Source organism: Genypterus blacodes, unplaced genomic scaffold (assembly GCF_046128005.1).
Source record: "Genypterus blacodes isolate CSIRO-AG114 ecotype Tasmania unplaced genomic scaffold, CSIRO-AGI_Gbla_v1 ptg000028l_1, whole genome shotgun sequence".
Lineage (NCBI taxonomy): Eukaryota > Metazoa > Chordata > Actinopteri > Ophidiiformes > Ophidiidae > Genypterus > Genypterus blacodes.
The window spans coordinates 2,231,337-2,251,028 of record NW_027466841.1 but is presented as its reverse complement, the minus strand read 5'-3'; the positions used below and the strand labels follow the sequence as shown (position 1 = coordinate 2,251,028).

The following is a 19,692-nucleotide window of genomic DNA, read 5'->3' as shown; positions in this document are numbered from 1 at the left end:
TCATAACATTTGCTGCCACTGCAACATGTAAATGATGCTTCTCCTTTCCCATGAGGTGAAATGTCAGCTTCTACCTTACCTGAGCTTCTCCTCTGACTAATAGTTCCCGTAACATCAGAGAGGAATAACCAGCTTCTCTGAGTGTGACATGTGTGATGTTCAACACTTCAGCTTTCAACATGCACATCCATCTTTAATTTGTGTACTGTTACATGAAATGGAAGCACTGAGGTTTTCACTTGACAAGAACAATCATTAGATGACATCATTGTTTAATCAATCATGTAATGACGTTTGTGCTGATTTCAATCTAATATTACAGGTTATTCCTTTAACGGGTGTATAAAAATCATTTTTAACACACATGTGAACACATTTCAAGCCACTTCAAGGTGAAAAATGTAGGAAACTCAGACTGAAACCACATGAGGCAACTCGTGCTGACAGTCGATTAGTGTAACACAATACACTGCAGTAATTAAGAGCACCGCGTGTGCTGCAGGTCCAACAGAGAGCTCCGTCTCTAAGGATTTAACCTACAGACGGATAATCCTCACAGACACAAAAGGGATGACGAAGGCAGACAGGGTGACAAGCAGGTCGCCTCAAACACACACACACACAGGAGGATGGTAGGTCCTCCTGTAGGTCCGGTTTTACCCCGTGGACTCTGCACTGTTACATGATATGGAAGCACTGAAGGTTTTCACAAAGGACTTTTGAGGTCAGAGACATAAATCCACATATCTCCAGTTTTGCAAAAGAAAATGTCAAACCACTCCAATTTTGTGGATTTTTATTGTTTGCATTCTGAATTTCCATCATGTTACTTTGATTACAATACAAATAAATTATTTAGCAGAGTCTGCACCAATGATTGAACATTGACAGGGAAGTCTTCAAATAAGTAATTTTACTTTTAATAATGGAGTAAAGTTGTTTAAGCTTTACATTTATATGTATTTCCTTATACTTAAGTTTAACGCAGGACTTTTACTTCTTTAATGGAGTAAAACAAATATTTGAGTACTTTGAGTCCACGCCTCTTCCCATCAGTTTCCCCCTCCTTTACAGAGGAAGAAAGCTTAGTGGTAATAAGCAGGAGTCCGGCCCTTGAAGTCGAGTGTGTGTGTGTGTATGTGTGTAGTCAGGGTAGATTTGTGTTTCCTGCTGTCACAGCTTTGCCTCCTTTTAAATCAAACACAGACAGCGAGAGTCTCTGACGTGGACGCTCATGTTTCGGCACACAGCTGAGTAATGCTACTTTCTCTGCCCAGGACTAAATCTGTGTCTGTGCTGACGACACGCCTTTGGGAGAAGGCTACTAATTCCCAGAAGGAATCCTGAGCGCTGTGGTCAGCTGCAGGCGGCACACACTCGTTTCCTCGTCTCTCTGTCTGGAGGGGAAAGCTCGTTCCTGAGATGGTTTTTATTGCGTCCAGCAGCACTGCCAGACAGGCAGAGCTGATTAAAGAACGCACACAGAGCAGGAGACGAACTGACAGGGTTGTGACCCAACAGTCAGGAAGAGCCTGAAGCCAGAAGGCAGGATCTCATTAGGAGGCCGAGCGGTCATGTGGACAGTGAACCTATGGTGATGTGTGCACATGTGCCACAGGGGAACTGCTCAGCACCAACAATGCCCACGACTCAGAAAATATGCAGTATGACATCCCAAACAAAGTCATCAAAGGAGAGAATGCCAAAGGAACGTAAGCATTACTGGAAGATGCACATTAATTTAACGCTCACACTCTGGCCAGATAATGAGCTGCATGACCTCCTGGTATTTAAAGGTGCACATCCTGACATAACTTACAAACCTTGCGTGTGAACCACCGCAAACAATCATGTACATTTATTGTACACAGGTCAGTTTCTGCCACATTAAAGCAGCTGACCGCAGTTCAGACGATCTCACGACGCGATGAGAGAGGTTTTATTTTAATCAGCTTCAGAAACATTATATCATGCTGATGAGTGTCTCCTGTCTCTGCTGTGAGAACACACAGATGCCTCATATAGTGACAGTGTGTTATAACATCAACTTTTACAGTAAAATATCAGAGACACAAAAGGCAGATAGAACAAAAGGACGAAACCAGAAACGAAACAACAGCCCGCTAACTGTTTCAACAACGACAAACAATCAACAGAAAGCTGCGTTTCGGTCACGCCTCAGACCTTTGTGAACATTTTCCACCAGAGGAGAAACCAACAATACAAAATGTGCGATTAGAAATAGTACAAACACACATTTTACTAATACAGGAAATGGAAGTCAAAATTAGACACAAGGATGCTGCGGAGATCTTGTTTCTAAGGCTACGGCTCAGACATTGTTCACACTCTCTCCTAGGTTTACAGGTTTCTTGAGTGATTGGATGAAGGTCTTTTATTATGTATTTTTAATAGAGTCTCTCCAGAAACAGCATCTTTAATGGATCATTGAGAGTCATGTACAGAAGCTGGCCACTGATCTGATAGTTGCGTCTATTTCTTCATCTCGGGTCAAAGTTCACTTTCTTTGGCATCCCTCTTGTGATTGTGCTTCAGATTAAAGCAGCATCCGGACGTAAAGGACTGAGGCAGAAGCGTGGAGGTGCACACACACACACACACACACACACACACACACACACACACACACACACACACACACACACACACACACACACACACACACACACACACACACACACACACACACACACACACACACACACACACACACACACACACACACACACACACACACACACACACACACACACACACACACACGTCTCCTCTGCGTCTGGGCAAACAGAGCTCCTGTAACTCCCCAGCAACAGATGGCTCCCCGGAGCTCAGCTCTCTGGCTGGGGCCTCTGCACATATCATCTCCAATTAAAGCTCCGCCAGCATATGTTTCCCCCATTACACTATGAGCTTTAGGGCCCTGCAGCAAGCCTAATCCAGCAGGACACAGAGAGAGAGAGGGGGAATGGTCGGCAGAAATGTATTGTCACAGTAACGGTAAGAAGTGAGTACAGACAGTGTGTGTGAGTGTGTGAGATGCATCGGCCATGGGAATCTCAGCTTAGTTAGCGATATTAAATAGAATCAAGCCGAGCAGGAAGTGACTGAATCAGCAGCTACTGAGTCACTGAAAAGACGGAGTTGCATTTGTGTGTGTGTGTGTGTGTGTGTATTTTCTGTCATGTGTTTAGGACATGATGAGTAGCCACTTAAACATGACATATGTGTGTGGGGGGGGAAATGACACATACATGAGGTCTTAAGGAGGAGGAATGTAATGGGGGGCTGGTCAGCGAGCAAAAAGTGAGTGTGGCGCCAGACTGAGAGGAAGAGGAAGGTGGTGGCCCTCAGGTGGTCCTTTCATGTCCTCCTCTTAACTACTACTGCTTCTCTCTCTCACACACACACACACACACACTCCACCATCGCCTCCCTGTCTTCCGCTCTCTCTCTTCGTTTCTCTACAAGTCTTAAACACATGACAGAACAACACACACACACACACACACACACACACACACACACACACGCACACACACGCCACATGACACTTCAGACGTCATATGGGACCTTTCCCGTTTCCCTTCAGACTAAAACGCACAGAGATGCTCCTCAGATCTGCAGTGAGCTTGACCGATGGATTTAAAGTGAGGAAACGCTTAGTGACTGAACAGTGGACGGCTTAAGGAAATTCCTCAGCCAACTCCACCCTGGGCTGTAGGTTCTTGTTATTCGCACAGAGTAAACTTTTACTGAAGTGTGCAGCGCTTCAGGGAGCCGGACCGTCGTCTGACCGACAGCTTGGCCTCCATCCAGCCTGTAACTTTGCTGTGACTCAGCTGGAGACTGAAGCTGCTACGTGGAACAGAGAGCTAAACCTCCTGTCCATTAGTGGCAGAAAATCTTTGTGTTTGTAATTACTACCTTACACCCTTATCAGCTGTAAGGTTTCTGTCAAACATAGTTAAACACAGGACAACCTACAATAGACACCTACACCTACAATAGAACATGTGAGGGACATAGACTGGATGCAGTAAACTTACATACAAGCACTTTATGTGTAAGGAATTCAGATTTACCAGTAAACTCCTGTATTTTGTTAAGATTTACTTGAAAATGGTGTGAAATGAATGTCTAAATATGCTAATGATTTTGTGTTAAGGTTCAGAGCAAAAAAAATGTGTGTTTATACACTGTAAGTGACATTTGACTTAGAGAATCACTGTGTTTTGGGAGATAGAATTCAAATGATCAGAGACATTCTAAAGACAGTTTGATGGAAGTTATAAACCAAGCTGAAGCAAACTTTACTGACCTCTAATGACACAGTCCAGGAGGAAGAGGACTGGCAGAAAACCCAGCATCTTCATCTTCGGTGAAGAATCTGTGACGATCAGCTGGTGTTGAAGTCCTGTTTCCTGCTGAGATAAAGGTTCAGATGCAGACAGACTCCTCGCTGCAGACTGTCAGTGCTGCCACAGGTGGTTCAGACTGAGAGCTGCGGGCTGGCACAGCGTTATAAGCTCCTGCCCCTCCTCCTCCTCTTCCTCCGCCCTTGGGGACGGCTCCCATGTCACTGTGCACTGAGCAACAAACTGCAACCAACACTTTCAACTAAATTCAACTTTATGCCATCTCCAACACAGCTGCAAAAACATTGACAGCAACAAGAATAACTGACGATGACGATGATGATGACAAATACCTGTGATTCAATTTTCTCTTTATATTTGTATTGCACCAAACAACAAAGCAAATTCCTTGTAATTGAAAACCTACATAGCAATGAAAACAATTCTGATTCTGATCCTGAAGTCCTCCACAATCAGTTTGAAACATTTACATCACATACCAGTTTCAACAACAGCAGAAACGCTGACTATGGGAATATGAGGATGACATAACAGCAGGTGATCTCTGGGTGGCATGCAGGAGATAAGGGGGAACAATAGCTGAATATTTGAAATATTTACATCTGAAAGGACCAACACAGATAAAAGTGCGTTCATGAGACTTTTTACTGCGATGCCAATTTGTACCCCGCCCTCGCCCGCTGACAGCTAGGGTTGGCTCCAGCAAAAACCCAGCGGTTACAGACAATGGATGGATGGATGGATGGATGGATTTAACATTGTGGTGATATGTTTGTAGTTATGTAACTCGAAGGCAAAGAAGAATAGCAGCAGCTGCTGAACCTTGGTGTCTTTGTGTGGCTACAAAAGGTTTTTCCATTATTGATTTTGCTGCGACTAAACTTCTGTGACATCGTCGTTCAGGTCCGCTGCCATAGAAGCAAAATAAATGTGTCTCCTGAATGCAAGAATAAGTCTTATTTAACGGTAATGTCTCCTCAGGCAAGTGGACGCCACATTGAGGAGACACTAGTCGTCTTTCCACACATCCTAATCATGTTGTCTTTATTAAAACCACCTCAGAATGGCCTTGGATGACCTTAGATGTGCTCATTACAATCGTCAGTATTTGTAAAAACAACAACAAAAAAAAACTCTGCCACCCCAAATTCTGCATCCTTGACAGTAATGTGATGTAGTTTCAATCAATAATCAATCTTGCAGTCGCTTCAAATAAAGGAGTTTTGCGTCTCTTTCATATTCAGCTGTGATGTTGGAGCCTAAAGCAGAAATATATGAAACAATAAGCATTGAGGCAGTGGCTCAGTGGGTAGTGCTTCCGCTTGGGAACCGGAGGGTCACCGGTTCGAGCCCCTGCCGAGGTGCCCCTGAGCAAGGCACCGAACCCTCAATTGCTCCCCCCTCTGCGAAGGGTGGTAAATGTAATGTAAGTCGCTTTGGATAAAAGCGTCTGCCAAATGATCGTACTGTAATGTAATTAAAATCAACTATCAGTTACATCACTGCTTGAATCTGAGTAGTCGACGCAAACTCAAACTAAAGACGCAAACACCCAGCTGAATTACCTTAACATGCACACAAAGACTCAAAGATTAACTCAATATCTCCAATTCAGTTTTTATTCAATCATTTACTTAATACATATACTCTCTTACTGGAGCCAAAGAAAGGGCTGTGGCTGTGAATCAACAAATTCTTCTTCTTGCTTGATCAAACAGGGGTGAAACAGTTAAACTCCGCCCCCCTCCACCAAAACACTGCCAAAAAACTTGTTCTAAACTATTTTGGTTGCCGGCTCTGTTTTCAGCTTCAATACAATAGATGACACCTCAGGAAGAAATGTGACCGAGGCTCCTTCACCTGAAAGAGTCTAAACTTACACAGAGCACAACATCTCTCATCATATCAGCCAATATCTGTTGGTCACACTTCAGGTCAAGTCATATTTCACAATCTTGTCTGATTATTCATAGCTCTCAAGTCTTGTTTACAGCTCCAATAGCTGTTCAGCATAAGCGGTTGATCAAATTATACATACTGTATGTGACGAATAAGGCCGCACTGTATTTCACCATGAATGATCAAGGAAGTGCCTTTTTCAGGAACTGGGTTGGAACGTTTCAGGAAGTGCTGGTTTGATTGCTTTCCTGCATGTGAATCGTTAAGTCAAGATAGCTTTGTGTTGTTTCCAATCAAAACAAGTGGGAAGATCCTGTAAGATCTTCAAATGTAAAAATACTGTTATGATCACTGGAGATGTGTTCAAGGTCCCCCGTCTCCTGTGTAAAGGCAAAAGATGTGTGGAGATGAGAGAATGGATGGATGGAAACTTACTCAACTCGGTCATCTTCATCAGCTCTGTTTCACACAGATTATGTGCCGCCTCAGTCTGAAGGTCAGCAGTTGGATAGTTTCCTTTTCCCCCAATATTCAACACACCTGATTTGGAAAAATGAGCCTTGTAACCAAGCTTCAGTCGGGCATCCTCTCCTCCTCTACCAAGGACTTCAAGCCCACAGAGGTTGTCTGCCAGATTAAGTTAACTGAGAACCAACACCTGGTGACAAGCTGAAAACCAGTGACGCCCTGTAGCAAGATCACACACACAGTCGGGGGCCATAAATGAACAGAAGAGGACGAGGCGCAACAGTGAAGTAGGTCAGTTTGATCGTAATTGTGAGCGATTATCAAGATAGTGGTGTGTTATTGTTATGAAGGAAGTGTTTGCCTCTGGAGATGTGTTGGATGCATGCTGGATTGGATACAGTAAATAACATTACATCCTCATTTTAATTCAAACAATGTCCTGTACACTCATTGAAGGTTATATCTGCAATGAGGTGACATTTGGAAAACGCCATTTTGCATGTTTATCCATAAAAGGCCAAATTGTTTTATATTGTGGGACAAAATTGGTTTACTCAGTTGTAAACTACTTACGTACTTAAATAGTTAACGTCTAGTATCCATGTAGTTGTTTTAACCCTTCACCTTGACCGATAATGTAACTTCAACAATCATCAAGGAAATATGTTCTTCCAGAAACAGATGTATGAGTAATTGTTTATCTAAGGTGCGGACTGAATCTTGAACTAATCTCAGACGGGTTTGTTTACACACTTCACCTCATCACAGTTACACACAGACTTTTCCAGGTAAAGTCGTAAACTATCTTATCATATTCTCTCTGCGATGTAACAACTCTGCCGGAAGGACACGCCATCAAACATGACAAATCATGACAAAATTGTTTTAGTGACCTTTGTGACCTCCTTTTTATCTCGTGCAAATATTCTCGATCGCTGCAATATTTCACAATACTTTCTGTTTACTTTCAGCTTGGCAACCACAAGGAATAATTCCATTCCATCGTCGACACAAATGTGTCTTAGTTCTGGAATGATCCTGGCCAAAAGGCAAACAAGGACAATTTCCCTTTTTCTTAAGGGAAACGTTTAAGGAGACCAAACAGAGCCCTCTTACCTAATGTCCACATAATCTGCGGATTGCATGGCATATATGTTTGAAGAAGACTCATTCTTCTGTAATTCATCATTGTTCTCAGTCAGGTTACAGCAACATTGAACTTGCTGCCTCTTTTACGGCTGCGGTTCACCATTCACTATCGCTCTGTGTACACAACTCAGACTCTTCCCAGCTTTGAAGATAAGAACGCCATGCACGTCACCCTCACATCTTTTGTGTCAACAGGCTGTGTGTTTCACATGCAAAGAGAGAAGAGAGGCATCAAAGCACAAAGGGATAATGTAAATTCTGTTTAGAAGGTCAAGAGATCATTCATTCTGTTCAGATGCAAACACCCGAGGTCTGGAAATACAGAGCATTCTCCACCTGAATGGAATGAATGACAACATTCCCCCTGATGTGAACAATTCCTGGGTTACTCAGCAAAATCATTCCTCCTGGTAACATCTTTACTTTCTACCTACCCATTTATGGCCCAATTTGTCATTTTTCAATCACAGCTAAAGGATTCAATACAACGTCCACACACTTACCGAAACTCACCCCTGATAATGAAGCCAAGAATAGAAACATGGCACTGAATGGAAACCTGGGCCACATCATCACCACACCATAGTTTAATGACAATACAGTCATTTATTAACAGAAAAATATGGGGATTGGCACTGAATCACATTGGTTTTTTGGGTGTGGACAGTTCAGCCCAAGGACTTAAAACTATACAAAGCATGTACGCAGGTAAGCCCTTAACAAACCAACAACATGGAGACAGGAAGGCAGAGAAGTTCTCCTTTTGATTTTAGGAAGCTATTTAATTCCCCAATGGGACGGAAAATAAAAGAAGAAGCTGGCAGCTCTCTGATGCATGTTATGTAATTAGTTATTCAGAGAACGACAAATTCCCTGTTTAGTATTTCTCGATGATACATATCGGCAGGTTTATTCTCTTCATGCGTGTCGGTGGTATTTTGTTTTTAAGTGATTTTTTGTTGTCCATTGTGACCTTTCTGGGAAAAAATACTTACTGTATAAGTTCTAAAACTAAGGAAAAGAACAGAATATTCAAAAATGAGGAAGTTTGTTTATTATTCCTTCATCTAGGGGCCCTCATAATCGCTCTCACGCTTCAGTCCCGTCAGGCTGTGAATGATGCTTTTCATTAGTTCTTAGTTTTGGCACCAGAAAAGTTGCACTGTAAAAATGTTGATATTACCACCGAGTCTGTAAACATCAATCTGAACTCAAGTGATAAACAATTTAAGAACCTTCCCCCCCCACCCCCCTCAAATATATATAAAAAGTTATTTCTTGAGCTTACTTTTTCTTGAATAGAAAGGCCTTTTTTGCTTTTCAAAATTCAACTGGAAAAGAATGATAAATTATAATTTCTAATCATATTTTTAAGAGAATTCTGTGTGGTTTCAACGGGCACAGATTTTGTTTTTGTTCTTTCTGAATTGGGTGAAATAAAAATTTAGTTCAGTGAAACAGCAAAAAAAATACTTAAGACTCCAGAAGATTAAATCAATATAAAAAGAAAATGTGTGCTCATTACTTCAGTTCCAGGTTGGCAGCGACTTGAGCTCCATTATCCTTCATCTGAAACATCTAACATGGAGACAAAACATCAACAGTTGTTAAAAATGGACTATACCAAGAAAACACACACACACAATCAATGCATATATGAACATCTATAGAACTTATGTGCGTGTGCTGAGATGATTATGATCAGATCACATCTGTAGTTAAAGAGGTTTAGCTCAAACGGTTTGTATCAAACATTGTCACCATCTAGGGGTGAAAATAATGACCGACACTTTAAGCTCTGATAAGCCGCTTGCCCACGCAGGCACACACACACAGACGCGCACACGCACAGAAAGGAAAAGAACAGGCCTCGATAACAGCATTTTATTGTTTTTTCCCTAATCAAGTTTTTAAATTCATTGGACAAAAACAGCTCTGTGAGTCATCTCACAAGAATCTGAAACAAAATAATGGAGGAAGATATCAGCTAACAAATTTTGGCGGTGACAAACAAAATGGGAAAGATAAGAAAAGAATTTAAAAAAAATTAAATTTATACGGGGCTCAAAAATTAAGTAAATCAAGATGCAGTGTTTTGTACATTTTTGTAAACAGCATATTCCACTCGGGACAATATGGCGGATAAGAAAGCGAGAGAGGAGGTGAAACTGCAGCTCAACACCGGCTGACATGGGACATTTACAAAAAAAGCCTCCAGCCCCTGAACGCCTCACAGAAATGCCATCTTCACAAATGTAAAAAAATAGTCATACAGAAAATTGACTTTTTTTTCCTTTTTTTTTTTTCTTTAAATCACACAACAGCATCTCTGCTATATACAGTACATCAACGCTTCACTCCCCCCTCCCTGCTTTACAGTGATATGAGGTATATGCTCGGCTAATTCGCCAAAAGGTTTCTTTAAAAGCCTCGACCGTGAGACAAAGCAGGTTCATTGTTGTGTCGGTCGGTCGGTCGGTCTGTCAGTCAGTGTCCCCTGTGATATTGCAACGTTGCTGTCATTCAACCATGATTGCTTCAAACAATGGGGCATTGTGGCATAAAAGGGGGCGACTACAAAACTAGTTCATGTCATTTCCAGCACTTCGCGGTCAGTTTGTGGCTGTGGAAGACGGCAACGTTATTGTTGTGGGGGTGTATTTTTTTTTTTTTTACAAAGAAACAAAATGACAGAATGTACTGAAACACATTGAAAAAAAATCAGCAAGAAGTTACATCTAACGTTTTCTATATACTTGAACAATATCTTGCACCTGTATTTCTCAGGAATAGGCACCCAATTTCCTAAAGGGACACACACACGCCGGGCACTGCCAGCACACGTCAGAGGGGTCTGAGGAGTTCTCTCCTCGCTGACGGCAAGAGAAAGTCCATCACTAATACATCGGTCATCAAATTCAATATAAAGCAAAGCTGCTAAACTTGGTAATAAGTAATAAAACTAAAACTAGGGGTATGAATTACATTTACATTATCCCGATTAATGCTTTTAAAATCCCCCCCCCCCCCCCCCCCCCCCCCCCCCTCCCCCGCACCCCCCTGTCTAACCCCTCCCTACAAATAAGGAGAAAGAGAAATGTGAATGAAAATCCCACGACCCCCCCACCCCTCCCCTCCCCAACACACACACACACACGCACAAACCAAGCCAACCAAGCACAAGGTCTTCCCATCATACACCCAGAGCTTCTTCAGCCACACACTCCCCCGTCTCCAGTCCACTTCTGACATTTGAGCTTCCTCGATCCGAACGGGGCGGATTCACTCCACGTACATAAAAACGGCTCAAAGTGCAAACTGGAGTCTTTTTAAGAAACGAGAGGATGGAGGAAGAAGAGGACGACAGGAGCTGGAAGGCCAACAGCGCCCTCTATTGGCCAGAGACAAGCCCAACATCACTTTGTTCTCCAAAAATATAACAAGGACAACGTCTAGCCCCTGATCCGGCCCTGTTCTTCCTCTGCAGAAGGATTAAATCTATTTTACATAATATATATTCTTATAAATATATATAGAGATATATATATATATATATATATATATGGCCCTTATTGAAGAAAACATGAGTTTCACATTGACATGAAAGTACCTTAATCTCTATATAGCCGAGTAGAAAGTGTTGTGTTCAGGTGGCAGCCGTCTGCTCCCTGAACACTCGCTCCACTAGTCAGAAAACTGAAGAACACACTCTTTGAAGCTGCTCACTCACACCCGAGTCCTCGCTGCACCTAAAGGGCTTCTCCTTTTTCATTTTTTTTCCTGAGTAATACTTTAACCTTGTAACAGACAATAACTTCTTTTTTTTGCTCTTTCGATTCTGGGCTATTCCCTGCAATCACGGTCACTTCCATTATTATTTTACAATTGTAAAGTTGATTGCTAAAAAAACCCCAAAACACTTCAGCTCATGGGAACAGAAACACACCCGTTGCTACGTTACAGTTCCTTAAAAAGTACTTTCCGTGGCGTGACGAAGGAGCCGACCTCATGTCGGTAACATGACGAGAACAAACGGCTCAGACATGTTGAACGCACGAGAGCAGAGCTAAAGCTGCGTTTAGAGGAGGAGCCTGGGCTCGTTGCTGGGAGAGAAGAGGGGGCACATAAAAATAGCAACATGTATAATTAAAATAAAGATGTCACTTTAAAAAATAACAATAATAATATAATAATAATAAAATAGAAGCACTAACAAATTCAGGTAAAATCAAAGTCCATAGAGTGTCCTCTCGCTCCCACACGCTCATCTGTAGCTTTGGCTTGTTGGGGTTTTGGAACCTGTACTTATTGGCTCATTGACGTCGGCTAACAAACGACTATACCCTGAGAATTCAGACACAGGCGTCCGTATCCTGTGGTCCAGCTCCCCGCTAGAGTCGGCGCCGTACGACAAGCCGGTGCCGTCCGACTTGAACTGGGAGCCGAAGGCCTGCGCAAAGTTTTCTATCTGGTAAGAAGGCTTGGAGGAGTCAAGGGAGGTCAGGTCCTGCGAGGGGACCAGGGGGTAAACCGAGGTGCCGTTCTTGCCCGGCGGGTGGTCCTTCTGGCTGCTCAGGTCCGACGGGCTGATCTGGTAGGAGGAGGGGGGCGTGGAGGAGTGCTGCTTCTCCAGCTGGTCGGTGAGCTCCTGAGAGGGGGTGAGCTGCTGGTGTGTGGAAGGGTCCAGGCTGCTCAGGTGGAAGCTGTGCTGTGGCGAGGAGCCCGTCAGCATCGCAAAGTGCGACTTTGGCACAGAGGAGGGCAGGGAGGGCGACGCCACCGACTGGCCAAAGCCACACTCCAGGGGGGAAGTAGTGTAGATGTTCTTGTCAGAGTAGATGGGGTTGCCCGGGTGGGAACTGGTGAAGGGCCCGGAGGCGGCGGGGCCGGGAACCAAAGGGAAGCTGGCACTGTGGCTGGTGCGCTCCAAGGCCTGCAGCAGGAAGCGGGAGTATTCGTGCATGATGACAGTCTTGTCTCCAGATGGACTGGGGGCGTCGGTGCTGTGGCCGAGGTCGGCGCCATCAGCCGAGGGAGGGTTCAGCTCCACGTGCTGGTCACTGATGTCAAAGTGTACGTCATGGTGCGAGCCATCGGGTTTCTGAGTGTAGTGGTCCAACAGGCTCTGCAAGACCTCGTCGGGGATCCCAGACTTGTCGTGCTTGTCCACGCCCATCGCCGTGGCGTCCAGCAAACTCAGAGGTGTGTCGTTGTCCAACACGCCGGACACCACGCCCTGAATGACAGACTGCTGGGAAGACAGGTGACCCACATCAAACTCACTGCTGGATCCTCCGCTCACTGCCGGCCCTGAGGACGTGACGTTGTTTGCCGCGTGAAGGTAGCGCCTTTTCTTGAGAAACTGCATTGCGTCGTCATAATTGCTGCTTGTGTGTCCAACTTTGACCCCGTTACCCTGCATAAGGCCGAGGCCGTCCATGCCCCCGCTTTGTTCCATGGAGCCTGGTTTGAGCCCCGACCCCACTTTATCCAGGCTCTTACGATTGGCTTTCTTGAAGGCCATCTTTGGAGCTCGGCCGTGGTGGCCCTGCTGCATGCTGGGACCGGGCTCACTGGAGGACGACACCATGTGTGTGTCCATGGAGTACTCGTGGACGCCGTAGCCTCCAGGTAATGTTCCGTGAATGTGCGACAGCCCCAACCCGGCTGCCGCTGCTCCTCCATCCCCTTTCTTTCTCCTGCGCTCCCCGCACTCTCCAGAATTTTTGGACTTTCCCCTCTTTCTCCCGGTATTCCCAGTATTTCCCTGAGTGATTCCATAGCTGCCGTGGCCCAGGTCTACACAACCCAGGTCAATCATCCCAGGATCCAGCCCCTTCTTTATGGCTTCTCCGCAGGTTCGCTTGTGCTTGAGCAATCGATCCGTCCTAGAAAAATACTGCAGGGCACAAACAACACACACACACACACACACGGCAAATGAGGAAGATTCATTTTACGGTAAGCAATAAAAGAGCCAGTGCAGATTTAAAACAAATGCAACTTCCCAATTTTACCACCGACTGACCTGTTGGCATGTCTCACATCTATACGGCTTCTCTCCGCTGTGCGTCCTCTTGTGTCTCTCCATGTGGTACTTCTGAATGAATCGCATATTACACTGGTCACAGCTGAACGGCTTCTCTCCTGACAGGCAGAAAGGGGGCCACAGCTGGAGGTTAACTCGAGTTCGCTGGAAACACTGGGCCCTGTCGGTGTCATTTATGAGCTTATTCAATCACTCACCGCTGTGGATCTTCTCGTGCCGCTGGAGGAGGTACTTCTGAATGAAACTCATGTTACACTGGCTGCATCTGAACGGCCTCTCACCTGTCATGAAGCCAATTTTAGATGGGTTACAAAATGTCAAGTGTAAATTTTGCAGTCACAAAGCTGTAAACTTGCTTCAGTAACAGACTAACAGCTTCTCGGGTTAACACTGCTGATGTTATTTAACTAACAAAGTGATGCCATCCAAACTTAACATTCCAACTTACAGAAATGATGCCATCCAACAAACAAACTAACGTGAACCTACCTAAACTTACAGGTATTCCGTGAAATGTGCTGATTCATCTGTTTTATATGTCAAAGTGTGAACCAACCATCAGCTTTGAACCACATGTTACATTTAAGAATGCACATTTCTTACACTATACTAGGGTTTGAAGGCTAAAGGGCATTAAATGAGGAACTCCCATCAACATGTTGTACGTGATTTTCACAATGGTTGGTGCTTGCGGCTAAAGGTTAAAACTTAATAAACATTTAAACCGTTAAAAGGCTGCTTTACCACAGGGCTCAACAAAACGATAACTGTGCTGTAATATGGGCTCATGTGTAGCAGTAAAGGTAATACAAGTCTCAATCTCTGTCAGATGGCACAGCGGCAACAGCGACAACGACCCGCGTTCACATCTCCCGCTGAGCCGATTGCGACATTACCAGAATGAAAGCTTTCCCGAGCCCGGCGGAGTGGCGTACCTGTGTGTATGAGGACGTGTCTGCGGAGGTGATAGGAGCTTCTGAACGACGCACTGCAGTGCTCGCAGATGTGCGGCTTGGGCCCCGGCGACAGGCTGCATCCGTCCGCATCCAGCATCATTGATTGCTGTGGAATCAGAACAGAGGGCTCAGATTCAGGCGGCCTACTTGTGTGTCACACAGGATGTAGAAGAGGGATCACACACACACACACAGTATACTGTGTGTGTGTGTGTGTGTGTGTGTGTGTGTGTGTGTGATGAGCAGTGTGTGTGTGAGATGAGCATTGATTTTAGACAAGAAAAAGTGTGCGACAAAGATTTCAACATAATATACATTTTCATTATCAAAGCAATGACTACAATTCATTATTCTACAAAGAAAACAGGAAGTAAATTCCACTGAGTGATACTGAAACCTTCATTTTTTTCCGTGTGTGTGTGTGTGTGTGTGTGTGTGTGTGTGTGTGTGTGTGTGTGTGTTTCTCTTAAAATGCCAAAATATGACTGCGTTCACAGATAATATATGACAAACCTTTGCCTCGCTCCGCTTCTTTCGGGGTTTACCCTCCTGTCCATCACCGTTTGACCTCCGACCTTTTCTCCCACTGGGCTCCTTTGCTAACTGACTCGGCAGCTGTGGGGATGACAAAGGGAGAGGGCGAGGCTGTGAGGGCGAGCCGTGACAGGGAAATGGCTTGATTGAAGGTTAAGGGCCTTCAATCCACAACGTGCACGTAAACATGTAAATGAATCTTCCACACACACACACACACACATGATGTGCAGTGATTATGTGTTAGGGGCTGATGTGGTTCTTCTGAGGATCGGCAGTCTGTAATTCCCTGCCAGAGCCATTCATCTGGGATTGTAATCAAAGAGAAACAACGCTGCTCACCTCGCCGACTGCTGCTCCTCAAATTAACACCAAGAATGATTACCTTGTCTTAAATTCATCTCGCCGACAATCTGTGCTAGACTTCATTTGGGAAACCAATACAATTTCGGCAAACTGCCTTTGAGCGTTGATTTCGCTTCTCTCTGTTTACTACCCTCATCCTCAGCAACAGGCGGCTGCTCAGTGCTGTTTGGCAGCCGTGGGGCTAAATATGGGCGCACCTGTCCGTGTTTGCTGAAAATTGCACCGATTTTCGTTTGCTAAACTGCGAGTGAGCCTGGCCAAGATGAAACGTGTCCAATTCAGCCTCACAGGAAGGAGCATCGGTGCGAGGATAAGTGCAAATGATCTGGAAGGACACCAAAGCTGTGGCTGTGACAAGACAGGCCGAGCTACGGGGCTTAGTTCAACACAACTCTTTACATAAAACATTCATTGTGTGTCTGACTTAAAGTGGAACCGTGTGCCAGGTTTGTTGTCTGACGGCTCCACAGAGCTGCAATGTTGTGTCGATATAAAATCTTTAACTGTGCTTGAATAGTCCATTAAAAAGGCAGCCAAAAGAATAATTTAGCACACACACACGCACCTCAAGACCTTTAATGTCTGGCTATTGTTAGACAGAGGTATGTGTGTGTGTGTCTGTCTGTGTCTACTTGCACAAAGAACAGCTGAAATGAAAAGCAAGCTGCAACAAGACAGCCGTGTCCTTGCCAAGGCGTTTTCATTCATGCTGAGGCTGGATGATGTCACCATTCTAGTAAACAGCAGGGGGGGGGGGGGAGCCTCATTTATATTTTGCATCTCGAGCCGTCCGTAGATTTATGTCACCGTAAGAACTTTCACACAAGCTCCTCCCCTGCACTCTTCCTTCCTCAGGCTCCGCCCTCTCCACCATGCGCCCAAAATACTGACAACACAGCACCCCAAACAAAGAGGAGGGAGGAACCAGCTCAGTAGGTGTTCCTGACCGTGTGTGTGCGCGCGTGTGTGTGTGTGAGGAAAAACCTACAACAATGACTCAGAGCTAACAAGGGTTTGCTTTTGTGACCGCTTGTTGGCGCGTCTAAATTATTTCATTGATGTTTTTCTTATCTGGGCCTGCTGATGTTTACACCTTCAAGGCAACAACATACAGAGAACACACACACACACACACACACACACACACACACACACACACACACACACCTCTGATTCAGTTATTGGAATAGTGCGTAAGGGTGCCATACTGTTTTGTCGACAGCCAAACATCACAGGTAAATAGGACTATTACAGGAGTTGATTGACTTATTAAAACTTGATAGAATCTTTCATCACTCTGGTTATTGACAATGGCCAGTCACTGCACATAACTTAATCGTATTGACTTGTAATCAAATGGTTTCTCTATTGGAGCTACTTACGTTGCCCATGCTGAGGTCGTGCACCAGGAGGCTCTGGTTGTTGCCCACTGTTACCTCCAGCAGCTCGTTGCTCTTGCTCAGGCTCCCGGGGTAGAGCGGCAGGCGGTAATCGTGTTCCGTCAGTTTCTCCTGCTTGATGCCCATGGTGTGAACGTAGTCTCCCATGCCCCCGTAGCCCAGGCTGCCACCCTGGGTGCCTCCGCTGCAGTCGGGCGAGTCCCGCTCCTTCTTGAGGATCCTTTCGTGTGGCGGAAGGTCCTGCATGACGGACTGGGCGGCCAGTCGGGTGAAGCTGGTCACCGGGGGGAGGTGGCTGAACATAATCATGCCGGAGCCATAATTGGAGTCCATGCCCCCATTGGAGCGCAGGAATTCATTGCCTAGTTTGTCTTGAATGATGCTCATGATGAATGCCGGTGGGCCAGGATATCTATCAGGTACCAATCAGTGTCATCCTGTGATGAGGAGAATAACAACAGCAGCAGTGGATGTTAGAGACAGGAACAGGAAGCAGAACACTGCGTTAAGGAAGTAAACATGAGGACCAACCAAGCAGTGAAGACACACACACATAAAAATGAGAGCTGAACAGGCAACATAGAGCCAGTAAATCTTGGTCTGCAGGAATCAGTGCCACAGCGTCTGGCCTCACAACTGAGTGACAACCGAGTCCTGCTTAGTCTGATTAAACCCGTGGGTCTGCAGGGCGACAAAGGGCTAAAGTCTGGATAAACTGAAAAAGGTAAAACTCTCTGTGATTCATTCCCCTGAGTCATATATTTAACACGTGAAAAAGGTCACTGTGACTGCAGGGACAGACACAACATGAGATGAGGATTGAAGTTGTGTGTTAATCTGTTTGATGGGTCTGCTTGACCCAGTCATCCTATTTGTACCAGCTTATCTGCCAGTGAGAATGCCTGCAGACTGCATTAGAGACTGGAGATGTAATTATGCACTGTGGGTCCAGCCAACGCTGTTAAACACACACGCACACATATACTGTAACTGTAGATGAACTGACTGAGCCACATGGAGAAGTTTAGAGAGAGAGAGAGAGACAGAGCGAGATAGAGAGATACTTTAATTGGTCCCAAACTGGGAAATTCTTTAAGTTGTAGTTTCTACACTGCAGAGATGAGGCTACGTGATGTTGACATTTTAAACAATATGGGGTCAAACTAAGGCATCTCAAAGATTGGAACATGTCTTAAATGAAAAATATCTTTTTATGCCTTTTCTTACAAAGTTAAACTGAATTTTTGATCCAAACTACATGTTCTACGACTAGCTTTACAATAAACATCCACATAGCCGCCGCATGAAGGACCCATTTGGCTAATGAGCGCTATCTGACTGATGCCAAATGCCTTCAGCGCCGGTAAATAAACATTAAGAGACAACTTTTCTCAAAATGAAACAAATCCTTGGTTACGTCAGCTAAGTTATAATTCCCCCGCGATGAGTTCCTCGGTGCACCGGGCTCACCCCGGGTCCGGGTCTCTGTGGGGAACCAAACCAAGGTTGCTGGCCACGCAATTAGCCACCTAGCTAAGCGTTTGGCTAACACTCTTGCGGGGCCCTTCGTTCTTTGTGATGCAGGAGCAGGCAATTATTAATATGGCCACGCAATAACGACAGCACGCATCTGCGCCGCTCCACAACTCAACCGCACGAAGCAAACAAAGAATTAACTCAACCCGAACAAGCTGGAAGTTGGCGGCTTTAAGTTAAGGAAGCCGTTCGGTTTACACTCACGGTTTTAAATCAAAGAACTGTGATTGAATGTCAGACATCCTCGGCACTGTAGCGCTGCGTTACACAAGGCAAACAAACCCGCAAGCTGGAGGAAAATGACCAAGGACGAATGTTTGTTTCCGCCTAAAAGAGTACCGAGAAAGAATAAAGCAACTTACACAAGCGGGCTTTGTTTTTAGGGGTTTCTTTAAGTTATTCGCTTCGCTTTGCTGGCAGCGGAGCGACTGTAAGTGATGGAGCGATACCCGGGCAGGAGCCATAACAAACGGCCCGGGCAACTCCAGCGAACAATGATGCTCGTCCGCTTAGCCGAGACAGCTAACAGGCTAACGAGCGGAACGGTAACGCAGCTGCGCTTTGTTGTCTGTCCCGTACGCGGAGTTTAAAGCTCTGCGTACGGGGAGAGTCCGCACACAAAGTGACGTTTCCGGATCGGTTCTTACCAGCACATGACCCCGACCCGCTGCTGTGGATCGCGTGCTTCACCGTCAGCGGTCCGTTTTAAGATCTAAAGCCAAAACATTGTTCTCCCGCAGCTGCTGGGTTCTTCCATCTTGCCTCGGCGCAGAGGATTCTGGGTCCTGCAGCCGGACGGTCCTGCCGAGAGAGAGAGACACGAACGCGAACACACACGGGACGATTACACAAAGTTTAAAATTAAATTAAAATGTATGATTAAAATGTAGCTGTGTAAGAGCTTTTGACTTATATTGCTGTCAGTAATAATAATATTA

The 19,692-nt window shown here is 45.1% G+C and overlaps 1 protein-coding gene across 2 annotated transcripts; it reads right to left on the bottom strand.

The window, feature by feature from the left end:
* Positions 1–11,060: 11,060 nt before the first annotated feature.
* On the bottom strand, positions 11,061–19,692 carry znf281a (zinc finger protein 281a). 2 transcript variants are annotated; one of them, XM_076144288.1, is made up of 7 exons: positions 19,402–19,692; positions 17,201–17,655; positions 15,432–15,533; positions 14,898–15,024; positions 14,160–14,243; positions 13,942–14,060; positions 11,061–13,812 (listed from the first exon to the last, which is right to left on the bottom strand). In XM_076144288.1, the coding sequence occupies exons 2-7, from the start codon at positions 17,603–17,605 to the stop codon at positions 12,178–12,180; spliced, it is 2,472 nt and encodes an 823-aa protein (XP_076000403.1). In that variant the 5' UTR covers positions 17,606–17,655; positions 19,402–19,692; the 3' UTR covers positions 11,061–12,177. The 2 variants fall into 2 exon arrangements, with proteins under 2 accessions (XP_076000403.1, XP_076000405.1); XM_076144290.1 differs by lacking the exon at positions 19,402–19,692 and adding an exon at positions 19,117–19,268.